Source organism: Salvia miltiorrhiza, chromosome 4 (genome assembly GCF_028751815.1).
Source record: "Salvia miltiorrhiza cultivar Shanhuang (shh) chromosome 4, IMPLAD_Smil_shh, whole genome shotgun sequence".
NCBI classification, from domain to species: domain Eukaryota; kingdom Viridiplantae; phylum Streptophyta; class Magnoliopsida; order Lamiales; family Lamiaceae; genus Salvia; species Salvia miltiorrhiza.
This window is the reverse complement of record NC_080390.1, coordinates 25,869,201-25,882,507: the sequence shown is the minus strand read 5'-3', so window position 1 is coordinate 25,882,507 and position 13,307 is coordinate 25,869,201. Positions and strand designations below refer to the sequence as shown.

Genomic DNA, 13,307 nt, shown 5'->3' with positions numbered 1-13,307 from the left:
TAAATAAGAAACCAAAATAACGTAATCAAATATTTTTTTTTAGGAAAAAAACGTAATCAAATATTAAGAAACGTACAATGCTAAAAAGTGGACCATGAATAAATAATCACCTTACATAACAATAAAGCATTCATATTATTGTAATATTCAAATTAACTCAAATTCCAATAATTCCTAAATGTTCGCTTTAATTATGAGTAAAATTTTGGAATAGCCAAAATGAATCATAAAACACAAATTATGGCCACTCATTGAAAAAACATAAATTTTGGCCATTTTTATAGCTTTGGGACGTTTTTACCCTTAATTGGGCGGACTGGGTAGGGTCAGGAGCGCGGGTCGCGTGCCGGGTAGGATCAGGCACGCGGGTCGGGTTAGGCACTTATGGCACTAATAGTGCCATAAGTGCCAACGAAATTTTTTTTTACTCCCCCTGCCCTGTCTACCCCCGACCCCTGACCCCACCCACCCCCAAGCCAAAAACAAAAAAAAAATTACTCCCCCTAGATAAAAATAAATCAAATTTTACTTTTGTTATTTTATTTTATGGCACTAATAGTGCCATAAGTGCCAACGAAAATCCAAAATAAAATAAAGTAAAATGGTCATTTTGGCACTTATGGCACTATTAGTGCCATAAGTGCCAAACATGCAGAACAAATATAGAAACAACAACATCATCTAAACCCTAAATGGAACATTTAAACCCTAAATGGATAATCTAAACCCTAAATGGAATATCTAAACCCTAGGGGAAGTGTTTAAAAAGTTCCTTTTGGCTTGGGGGTGGGTGGGGTTGGGGGTCTGAGGGGTAGACATGGCAGGGGGAGTAAAAAAAAAATTTCGTTGGCACTTATGGCACTAATAGTGCCATAAGTGTCTAACCCGACCTGCGTGCCTGATCCTACCCGGCACGCGACCCGCGCTCCTGACCCTACCCAGTCCGCTCAATTAGGGGTATATTAGGCATATTGCCTAATTAATTGCCATAATTTGTGTTTTTTCAATTAGTGGCCAAATATTGTGTTTGCATGTTCAATGTGGCCATTTGACACCATTGTTTCTTAAGTAAATGGGTCACTTCTACAAACTGCATTTAATCAAAACTAGTGGATTAGTATACATAATATTACACAAATGAAAAAAAAATTGATTTCACAACTCATACATGCAAAAAAATAAATAAAACATTTCCTGTTAAAAAAAGCAGTTAAAAAACATGTCTATTGGGTTGCAAAAAATCAATGCAAAATATAAAAAAAATGGCGGTGCAATAAACATTTAATATAAATTTACCGGGATCCTCATATCTTCGGGAACCCATTAATGGAGACACCCAAGCTGTGCGGAAGACCCTCACACGATCTTCAAAAAACAAAATATAGCTGTAAGGATAAGCAGGCAAACTCAAGACAACTACTCCTCCGAATTTTAGATGATCTTACAATTACATAGCTTCGCCGAAAAAAAACGGTGAACTTCACCTCCGAAATGAACTAAGAAACACCCATATGAGAGCACATCTGCAAAACCGGAATCAAAAAGTGGGACCAAAACCGGAAACAAAAAGTGGGAAGTATTGGTTTGTATGGGAGGACACGTGGCGCATGATCAACAGCCCTGCCTAGTAAGCGGCCGCCTAGCATAGACAAAGCTCAATTTGGGACGATCAGGCATCAATACAATACCTTAGATGTCACGCGTCAACATCTGACCCAAGATCTGGCTCACACTCTTTCCTATAAATAGAGATATTGGTTTAAAAAAAAAAAACTCTTTCGCCATTTTCTAAACGTAGTTTGAAGACCATCGTTTTTGGCGAAAACCTTCCCCTTCTGATGATCCCTTCAAATATTTTCTTAGAATCATGTCTGGCAAGAAGCGTGGTATCTATTCCCCCACTGTTTCATTAAGTTACTCAACGAAAACATTCCATTTCCGACGAAGGATTTGAGCTCTCGTGGCTTCAACTTTGGCTTATATTCAGCTTCATCATCAGATCTCTCTAAGCAGTCTTCTTCCTTTGTCGCTCGGTGTTGTACCAAATAAGATCAAAACCTAACTTCATGCATTTGACAACAATGACATGCAGTCCAATTTAGATCCTCCATTCTCAATTTATATCACATCTCCTATTGCATTTATAGATGATTCACATATAGTAATAGTAGTAGAATTTATGTAAGAAAAATATACATTCTAACATTGGACGATCCTAAACCTTTATGATTGTCACATGTCGTTCATCCATGAATTCAACAGGAGATGTCATATAGATGACCAATAAAAGATCTTAAATGGTTTTCAGCAATAAATATGCTATAAACAATAAAATTCACGAGCTTAAAAACTATGGATTCATCATTCATCTCATATTTTCAAATTAAACAAATGATTGCAATCTTATGTTGCTAATTTTGATATACTCCCTCCGTCCCAATATTGTTGGCCATATTTGGTTTCGGCACGGGAATTAAGGAGTTGTAAATTAGTATTTTAAGTGTGTGGGTAATATAGTATAAAAGTAATAAAGTAGGAGAGAGAAGGTGATAAAGTATGAGAGAGAAGATAATAAAATGATAAAGTAGGAGAGAGAATGTGATAAAGTAGGAGAGAGAATGTAATAAAGTGATAAAGTAGGAGAGATAATGTGATAAAGTAAGATATTGAATGTGATAAATATTTCCATTTTAGGAAAGTGGCCAACAATAGTGGGACAAACTAAAAAGGAAATGTGGCCAACAATATTGGGACGGAGGGAGTATATATTTTGAAGACTCTCTTTCCACAAATAATAACTATTGACATAAAAACTACAAATTTTCATCGAAATTTTTTCATATATAAAAATTGCTTGAATTATAGATTGTGAAGATCAAAACAAAATTAAAAACAAACGTAAGAAATGAATGAAAGATTGTACAAGATTTATTTTAGATGATTTGTTTATTTAAATTAATAGTAATTTATAAACATACTTCACATACACAATATTCAAGGTCATGCACTTTGTGTGGGTAACTACATTATCAACTTGGTCAAATGTTTATTTTGAAAGACGAAATCCGATAAATGAGAAAAACTTTGTTTTTGAAGGAAAATTCGAAATCATATGCCACACAATTTATTGTGTTCCATCCTGTTTCATTTTTAATTTGTTATAAATTTTAATTATTTTTTTAATATTAATTTATTATGTTTTAATATAATTTTAAGATAATTAATAAGAGTTCACTCATCCAATTAGAGTTGATAATTATTTTTTATATTTATTTGAATTAATAATAGATTATTTTAGTTAATTAATTTAAAATTAGCGTATATATATTTTTTAAAATTCTATTTTTTAATAATAAATATTATTTAGAATTTATCATATAATAATATTTTTATTTTTTATAATAAATAATAATAAAATAAAAAATAAAATATGATGAAACATAATAAATTATGGGACATATATAGGATTCGATTCGTGCCACTTTATAAGACGAGATGGAATAGTTAAAGTTTTCTTGTCTCTCTTGTTATTCACCACATCTCATAAGTGCTTCACCTATCGTTGAATCCGAATTATAATATTGTTATCTATAGAAAAGGACTTTCAAATAAAAACTATATATCTTCTCTACTGTATTAAAAAGGAATTTTTAATTTGAAATTAATTTCATTGGTGATTTTGTTAATTATGGATAAATGAAAATTATAATCTATGCAAATTTCAAATCAATACATAAAAATGAAATTAATCATCCATTAATTAATCGCCACTAATCTTTAAATTTTAAATTTCTTTATTTGTAATTTTTATATATATATTTTTTTCATTTTGTATATAGAACACATTATTTCTATTTTTATTTAATTATATTTTAAATAAAATATGTAATATACGTCTTGATTGAAAGATCATAAAATGACCTTTAATTTGATATATAATATGTTATACTTAAATTTAAGATTAACAAGCTATGCTAATTTAAAGTTTTAACATATTAAATCATTTTTATTCTTTAAGTAATACTCACTTTGTCTCACAAAAACATGCGACACCATTGGTGATACGAAATTCAAAAAATATAGGTGACTGTTTTGTGAGTGGAGAAGGGATCCTACTTTATTGTGAGTGGAGTGGTGAATCATAGTGATTTTTTGTAAATGACTTGAGATAATAGAGATAAAAAAGGGTTAAGTATCAAATGCACCTCTAATATGGACACCCTTTTCACGTGTGGCTCTCTATACTCGCCTTTGGTTCAACTAAATCCCTAAAGCCTTAAATTTGGTTCAATTACACCCGCTGTCCTAACGGTTGTTTAAATCCGTTAAGTATTTTATTTTATTTATTTTTTTATTTCATTGGTGGTGGGACCCACATTTTTCTTCTTCGCCAAGCTCACCGGAAAGATTATAGGAAGGGCTCCGGCGATCTGAAAAACCTGCCTCCCGGCTCCAACAGTTGGCTGAGAGGCCATCCCCGACAAGTTTATAGGCAGGGCTACCATCCCATCGACCAACAGACCAAATTTTAAATTATCCAAGAAATCAGCTGCACAGATAATGAAATTGCAACAAAAACTAGTGCAAGAGAGTGAATAACATCTCACCAGTGACGAATAGCCTTGTAGATGGATTCAATCTAGTTCTTGGCGTAGAAGAAGAAAATGAAGAAGAATCAAGGCAAGAAGCTACACGGAAATTAAATTTTTGGGGAAAGTTGTTGTGGATAGATAACAGAGAGAAGAGTGGGGAATGAAATCGTCTTTTCGATTCAAACACTGCCATTGTAACTGAAGCTACCGACGGATTCGGTGGTGTTGTGAGAAGCCGATGCGACGAAATGCGGTGGTTGAGGGCGGGAGCGACCATCTTCTCCAGCTAATCTTCTGTTTGTGCGACTGTAAAGCTAAGTCGATTTTTTGAACTATGAAGTAGTTTTAATTTAGACCCCCCTCAAGTTTGAGAAATTATCAATTCGTCAACTGTTGGAGCTGGGAGGCAGGTTTTTCCAATCGCCGGAGTCCTTCGGCGTGTTTCCGACGAGTTTGGCGAAGAAGAAAGGCGTGAGTCCCACAACCAATGAAAAAAAAATTAAAATACTTAATGGAGTTAAACAACTGTTAGGGCAGATGGTGTAATTGAACCAAATTTAAGACTTTAGGGGTTTAGTTGAACCAAAGTCGAGTATAGGGAGCCACACCTGAAAAGGGTATCTATGTTCGGGGTGTATTTGATACTTAACCCATAAAAAATAAGAGTTTGTGATAGTTTCCAAAAGTGGAAAAGCGAATGTTTTTGTGGGACATATCAAAGTGAAAGATTGCGAATGTTTTTATAGGACGGAGGAAGCAATATTTTCCTTTAAACTAGAAATCTTATTTTAAATATTTTTAATTTTCATTATTCTTAATTTTAATATTTTTATTTTTCTAAATATATATTTATTTTATATAAAAAATTATTAATAGGACATTCTATAAAAATTTTATTTAATTGAGAGAGTGAAAGCTTGGCGAGCAAAACGCAGCGTTTTGCTCGCCGGCCGGAAGCTTGTGCCGGCAACCACACCATTGACACGTAGGGTTGAAGCGTGTGGGAGCAAGTCACGTCAAAAAACGGTTCTAAAATTGAACATGGAGTAAAGTTATTCATATAAATTGAAACTTTTGAAGTCCGTGCTAAATTTGGAATTCGACTTAAGTTCATGATATTACATGCATTTAACCCTTTATTTTATGAAACACTAAATCAATATATAATCTTATTTAATATATTTAATATTTTATTTAATATTATATACTTCATCAGTCCATCAATTCGTGTCCTAATCCACTAATTAATGTATTGACCTTTATTAATTATGGGTCTCCTTCTTCACATAACAAATAAATAATACTCCCTCCGTCCCTGAAATAAGTTCATCTTTTTCCTTTTTGGGACGTCCCCTAAATAAGTTCATCTTTCTTTCTTTCTATTTTTGGACAACTACCCCACCACTAATAATACTTTATTTATTCTTACTTTTCACTTTTTCACCACTCCCATTACTAATTATAACACTTTTTCACCTTTTCACCACTCCCAATACTAATTATAACATATTTTTCTCCACTATCAATACACTTTACCATTTTTCCTTAAAACCCGTGCCGTCCCCAAAGAGGAACTTATTTTGGGGACGGAGGGAGTACATTTTTTCTTAAAATTTGTGCTTCCTTCCCCTAAGAGACACTAATTTATAGACGAAAGGAGTATATTTTATTTATACTCCCTCCATCCCTAAAATAACTTCATCTTTTTCCATTTTGGGACGTCCCCCAAATAACTTCCTCTTTCTTTCTTTCCATTTTTGGAAACCTACCCCACCACTAATAATACTTTATTTATTCTTACTTTTCACTTTTCACCACTCCCAATACTAATTATAACACTTTTTCACAACTTTCAATAATAATTATATCACTTTTTCTCCACTATCAATACACTTTATAACTTTTTATTAAAACCCGTGCCGTCCCCAAAGAGAAAGCCATTTCCGGGACGGAGGGAGTAATTATTACTGTAAATCGCAAGAATGCCTATTCTAAATATAAGTAAAAAAATCTTCCAATTTAGAATAATTCAATAAGCAACATAAAAATATATTCTTAAAACGAATTATATAAAGTGAACATGACTTTTAAAAAAATAATAAACGATCCCTCGAAGTTTTTAATACAAAGTAGTGACTTGCGAGTGGATCCGAATAATAGAAGAAAGAGTGCCTTTCAAAATTAAATAACCAATAATAATATTCCTTAATAATTAATAGTGCATTCTCACTAATGACTGTAATAAACCTATTTTTTAGGCTTTTAAGTAAAAGAAAAGACAGCATGTTGAGGAATATCTTCCTCTGCAGGAGTCAAAGTAGAAACTAATGCGTTTCCAGCGCAGATATTTACCATCTCTTTCTCTCTCTATCCACCATCATCATTAATCTTCATCATCTCGTGTTGCTGCATCTCTCTCTCTCTCTCTCGCCTGCGCGTACATAAAGAGATACAGGGTGGAGAGGCTTATCCACCAATTTTTGGATTTTCATGACTTTACATCAAGCACCTTGATTGGTTTCCCTCTTCTTTCGAGGTAAGTAATTTTGACCAAATGCTTTTCGCACATTCACTCAAAACACTATTTTGATCTAAATTCTCGTTTCAAGTTGTAGATCGGCTGTTACTACAGTAGGAGAGTATTGGCTTTGCTAATGCATTGACTGCTTATCATTATTTTTAGTTAATTATTGAGATTGCGAAGCGGTGAGTTTGTGATCCCCCAGATCTATTGAGGTATAGAACAATGTCTTTTATTGGGACACAACAGAAATGCAAGGCGTGTGAGAAGACTGTTTATCCGGTGGAATTGTTGTCTGCTGATGGAGTTAGTTATCACAAATCTTGCTTCAAATGTTCTCATTGCAAAGGAACCCTCAAGGTTGCTCTCTCTCTCTCTCTCTTATGTGTTTTCTGAGATCAAATCAAGGTGCTTGATTTCATTTGTGTTGCAAGTATTTGTTGTTTGCTTCTTGGTATTCGAAGAAGTTCTATAAGGATCTAGCTTTTGCTAGTGTGGTGGTTATATATATAAATTCCATGCCATCATTTTTCTATGTTTTAGATGTTTAATTTCCCTTGCCAAGTAATAAGATATCTTAATATTTCATGATTGCCTTGTAAGTGTAGGATAATGTCGAATCATTTTGTTTTACTCCATTTACCAAGTTTGTATTTAGATGATCTAGTAACAATTATCTAATTGTGATGTGATTACGCCCATGTTATTGTTTATGAATATGTGGGTTTTGGAATATGGGAGCTTCATTGTGATTTCTTGCACATTTTGTTATTTTCTGCACGGGTACTGGAAGCATCTTGTTGTATGGCTGCACACGCATAGACGTGTGTTTATTATGTGTATGGCATACCGATCATGCTATTTAAGTCTTTAATGGGGTTACAATCCATCCGCTGTTTTATTTTACCTTCATTAACTATTAAATCTAATTATACCTAATAGTTACATATAATTAGTTGTTTTGCATGGATAATTTACTCAGTAATACAAATACATCATATACATTGTGCCTAACCATTTTTAAATGTATTAGTTACATGATGTGTGGATAAAGATTTATGCTAAAAGTTTCTCCAGAATGATGTTAAACTTCTTTTCATTCAATTATGCAATTTATTATAGCAAATGCTTGTGATATAGGAGCCATATTGTTCATCTAAAATCCTTACATCCTTACAAAAGATAATAATTTCTATAGAATTTGTGGTATATAGCATAACATGCTTTCGACTTTGTTAGTCAGCAAGTCAAGATATTAGCAATCAGTCACAGGGAGAAGCTCGAATTATCTAATGAGTAAATATATGGGCATTCGAAGTGTGAAATTGGCATCAATTGCTTTCTAACGACACTTGTTAAATATTAATATAACAGCTCAAATATGAAAAATGTGATATCAAGATAATAATATGTGGAAGATCAGAAATTGATCAGGTAACCTTTAATAGAGAAAAAAACTGCTGCAGAAAAGAGTAATGGGCAATCTTTTTGTTCTTCTGAGGTCTCTTAATGTTTGTTACAGTGCTCATCTATTATACTGATTTCTTGCATTTACCACTCTTTTTCCCCAGCTAAGCAGTTATTCGTCAATGGAGGGTGTTCTCTATTGCAAGCCTCACTATGAGCAACTTTTCAAGGAGACTGGCAGTTTCGCCAAGAACTTTCAATCACGTAAGGCTGCAATTCCTCCATACCTGTTAAAGATTTTCATTTTAATTTGTTTAATTAGCGCCGTTGTAATTTTTTGCAGCTGCAAAGTCAGCTGAGAAGTTAACAGCAGAGATGGTAAATTTCTACAGTATAGGCTCAAATCTTTTTTTACTATGCTCTTAATAAGTGGTCTGACCTTTTTCCCTTTTCTGCAAAATTCCAGACAAGATCACCTAGCAAGGCTGCAGGCATGTTTTCTGGGACACAAGAGAAATGTGCAACATGTGGTAAAACAGCTTACCCACTTGAGAAGGTATGGATACCGATTAACATCAGTTACAGTGACATCTGAGGCAAAATCGAAGTTAAAAATTTAGCTGCAAAGTTCTTATGTGGCTAAATCTTTTACTCCTAGTTCACCATTTAAGACCCTGAGATATTCTCATTGCATTTTTATTCAACTATTTGTTATTTCTGCTGGGTGTTGGCATTCACTTGGGTTTTTATGTGCCTGAACTGCTTTTGTTGCTTGTTGAAACTTCAAGTGATAAGCGATAACTGCCGCAATCCTCACCTTAAATGAGGAAGCAAGAGTAGTCAGTAAGAGAAAGAAAGACGTAAGCATCTTACTATTATCCTGCTTGGTGGGTTGGTTATTCCGAGTGATTTGAAGATGAGTTGGAAGATTACTGCTGGCCTGGCCTGTCACAATTTCTAAAGCATCCATTCGATTTGATCACGAGAACTAGAAGATGCATATTCTCCCTTCTTGCCTATGCTCATGCTTACATCTTTTGCCTCTTCTCCCTTGCCTTATTCGATGATAGACCATATGAAGAAGTTCAACTATGCCATCTACTAACTACTTTCAGTACCACAAGTGGGTTCCCATAGATGGTTGTTAAGCTGTTAACACTGTAACTGACGATAAGAATGATTTAGAATAGTAGGTGAAGTTTGATGCTTGTAGAAATATGTATTTGAACATGCTTGGTTCAAGAACTATCGACCTTACAAAAAGAGAGACTGAACACAAACATATCTGGAACTATTAGAATGACTCATGCCACTGCTTCCCTGGAGAAGTTGGAATTGTCTCAAACCAAAAGATATCAATAGTACCCGATGAGCCACATATACCTGGAATGAGTCGTTGTACATTTCGAGTAAGATAGATTAAGATGAATAAAATATACTTTTCTGTTGTCCTTCATTTGAACTATCGAACTTACACATTGTGAAATGGTACCTAGTGTGTGTGTATGTTCTTTCTAGAACACACAGGATACCGGATTGGTTAGTTTGCTGCCAAGTAGTTAGCCTAAAGTTGGAATACTGTAGCTATGCAGACAGATCTTAGGAATAAATTAAAATAAAGAATAGGGGAAAAAAATTCTGAAGATCTCCTGTACCCTACTTTACTCAACTTTGGTTCAAAATTCTAGCCATGTGGCTCTCTACATCACACAAAGAAATATCCTCGAAGTTGTCCTTTGGACCATACACCACATGAAAATAATGTTCAACTCAGATTTTAGAGTTCAGAATATAGTTACTGCCATACTTTAATACAGTGTTTTAATTATGTAGTTTTGTGCTCATATAAGTGGGTTAGATATTGCAGTGGTCATGAGATTAGAATATCTAGCAGAAGTTCCGAAAGGGTGCAGAGTAAAGTCTATTAATGGACGATGCAATACAGAAAATTTAACAGTTGATCTAAAAGCTGTGACTGTGAAACTTATGTGGCACTTCCATGTGCCTAACCAAAAAACATTTCTTCTTCCAACCTTTGACTTCCCTTTCATTTTCTCGAATAATGCTAAGGACAGGTGATGCAATTTTTTCTAACTATATAGGTATATACAAGTTGCCTCAAAATGGTTTGAGCCCTTGCGGTGATTGCTTGTCCTATTATATGTTGCGTACCCTGTGTGCATTTACGAGATAAATTTTGCTCTATACGAAGATCTCTATAAGATGTATATTGAAGCCAAGACCATCGACAATTCAGCATCTACATGCAGATTAGGTTCACTTGGAAATATTTAATGTTGAAAGAAGATGGATGCAGTTTTTGACAGAAAGATGCCCACATTTACTCGTATTTTCTTCTTTTTCATCATCAACAAGGGATTAATACATGCATCTCATTTCACCGATTCTTGCAGGTAACCGTGGAAAGCCTGAGTTATCACAAGTCGTGTTTCAAGTGTTCTCACGGAGGATGCTCTCTAACTCCGTCAAACTATGCTGCCCTAGACGGCATCCTATACTGCAAACCTCACTTTTCCCAGCTCTTCAAAGAGAAGGGGAGCTATAACCATTTGGTCAAGTCCGCATCAATGAAACGCCCGACTGCTGTGGTTCCCGACTCATGAACACGAGGCACGCTTAGTTTTTTTTACTATCTATTTCTATCTGCATGAGCTTGCCTTTGTGGGTGTGTTTTTCAACATATTTCTATTTGATTTCGATTCCTCCAAACTTGGAGATAACTTTGATCTCAGCTGAGGAGTGGAATGCATTCATTGCTGGTGCTTTTAACACAATTTGGGGAAGTTTATATTTCTCCTAACTGTTTTTAGTGCGATATTCTTAAGTTTCATACACCATTGCCAAACTTCTTTTATGTTTTCCTATAGTGTTAATTGGTAAAAGTGGCCACATTTATAAGTTCATTTTCTTTCGTTTTTGTTAAAGGCTTGTTTGCAAGGTTTGATTTGGGACTAATGTATTATTTGGTAGAGATAATACCATGTGTGAGAGTGTTTCAGATGAGTCTAAATATATATTGTATAATGCAGAATTATTTCTAGCTCTTAGATCGTGAAGATTTATGGTAAATTTATCATTTTGTTGAATGAATTTGTTCTAATCTCACACATGGAAATTTTATATAGTATTTTTTTATTTACTAGTAGAAAAAACGTACATTGTACATGTAATTAATGTTATTTTATTTGATAATTTATTATTTTAGAAAATTTATTTATCAATAGCCATAGATGTATATCACATAGATTAAGTGTAATATGTAATGAATTAATATATTCTTATAAATATATAATACGTAAAACAATCTTAAAATAAAATATGTAATAGTGGTAAAATAGGTAATTCACAAGTTGTGTCTTAGGACACCTTAGACTATTTTTCTATTACTATAGATTATACTCCTCCCATCCAATAAGAAAATATCACATTTTCCATTTTCGTCTATTCCACCATAAAGTATCACTTTCATTTTGGGATAGGACCCGACCCTATTTTTTCTTTTTAATCATAACTATTCATTTCTACATAATTTTACAATAAAATCAACCATAACCACTCATTTCCACTCTATTATGGGATGAAGGGAGTATTTCATAACGAATTTATAATGCTTCATAGTATTTCATTGATACATATTTTATACGATAAATCTAGTTTATATAAGAGCTCGTTTGGTACGGGTGATTAGAGTGTATAATATACATATGATGCTATGACACTTTAATATCTTGTTTGGTAAGAAATAATATGAAAAACAAAGTCCTGTATAAATCAAAAGTCCGAAAATATTATAGTGATTATATATACCACCTACGGAGATGGTATGTGTAATACAAATTTTAATTATAACTATTATTAATTTTATAATCTTAATACATAATACCAAACAATATTTCATATTTTACAAATAGTTTAATGCATTCTACCAAACAAGATATTAACATGACATATAATAAAAGACATCCCAGTGAAACACATCACACATTTTCTTATATCGCGTATCAAACGAGTCTTAACTCTCAATCCATTTATGATTTTTGGTTCATAAGTTTTCAATCAATGATATCTTAATATATATATATATATATAGGGTTGGGTTCATATGGATCCCTATGCTTATAATAGATCCGTAGATCCAAATCTAGACCACACATTTATGACATGTGGCACATCAAGATGGTGACACGTGGCAAGGTATTTCAAGGCAAAATCTGGAGAGGGGTAAAATTGGAATGTAATTTTTGGATTTAATAATTAAAAATATATATATATATTTTTTAGACTTTCTCAAAATAGATATATTTTAGATGCATATAGTTTCCCACGAAGATGCATAAAGTTTTCACATGAAATGCATAACTTTGAATAGAAAAATGCATTTGATTTTGGTATTTTGAATAGAAAAATGCATTTGATTTTGAAACTTTATGCATCTAAAATTGTAATGCCCCGCTCTTTTAAATACATATTAGATTAAATATGTGCATTAGTTATAAAATTCTTTTAATTATTTATTGTGATTATTTTGTTCAGATAATATTATTTCAGCAAAAGTCTGTATAAGAGATACAAAGCTGCGATTTAATATTCAGTCATGAATCAAACCAATAATTAAATTTTTGGTTTAGCTACACATTTGAAACTTTGCATTACCAGTTGATTGAATCACTAGCATTAGAAATTTTACATTTATAACCGATTTCATAAATCGTGTTATTTAAATCAAATTGCTGGAATTATAATTTGAGATCATATGCATAATAATT

At 33.1% G+C, this 13,307-nt stretch overlaps 1 protein-coding gene across 3 annotated transcripts; it reads left to right on the top strand.

The window, feature by feature from the left end:
• Positions 1-6,751: 6,751 nt before the first annotated feature.
• On the top strand, positions 6,752-11,371 carry LOC131019993 (LIM domain-containing protein WLIM2b-like). Of its 3 annotated transcripts, none has more exons than XM_057948631.1 (6): positions 6,752-7,128; positions 7,276-7,473; positions 8,685-8,784; positions 8,864-8,898; positions 8,987-9,076; positions 10,935-11,371. In XM_057948631.1, the coding sequence occupies exons 2-6, from the start codon at positions 7,339-7,341 to the stop codon at positions 11,142-11,144; spliced, it is 570 nt and encodes a 189-aa protein (XP_057804614.1). In that variant the 5' UTR covers positions 6,752-7,128; positions 7,276-7,338; the 3' UTR covers positions 11,145-11,371. The 3 variants fall into 3 exon arrangements, with proteins under 3 accessions (XP_057804614.1, XP_057804611.1, XP_057804612.1); XM_057948628.1 differs by having other exon boundaries at positions 6,836-7,128; positions 7,208-7,473; XM_057948629.1 differs by having other exon boundaries at positions 6,881-7,128; positions 7,202-7,473.
• The last annotated feature ends 1,936 nt before the right edge of the window (positions 11,372-13,307 follow it).

Bases quoted from the DNA above. Each gene is read 5' to 3' on its own strand.
- LOC131019993 (XM_057948631.1), top strand. From the start codon at position 7,339: ATGTCTTTTATTGGGACACAACAGAAATGCAAGGCGTGTGAGAAGACT. The intron at 8,785-8,863 runs GTAAGGCTGCAA...AATTTTTTGCAG, and splicing joins CGCCAAGAACTTTCAATCAC to CTGCAAAGTCAGCTGAGAAG. The intron at 9,077-10,934 runs GTATGGATACCG...CGATTCTTGCAG, and splicing joins CAGCTTACCCACTTGAGAAG to GTAACCGTGGAAAGCCTGAG.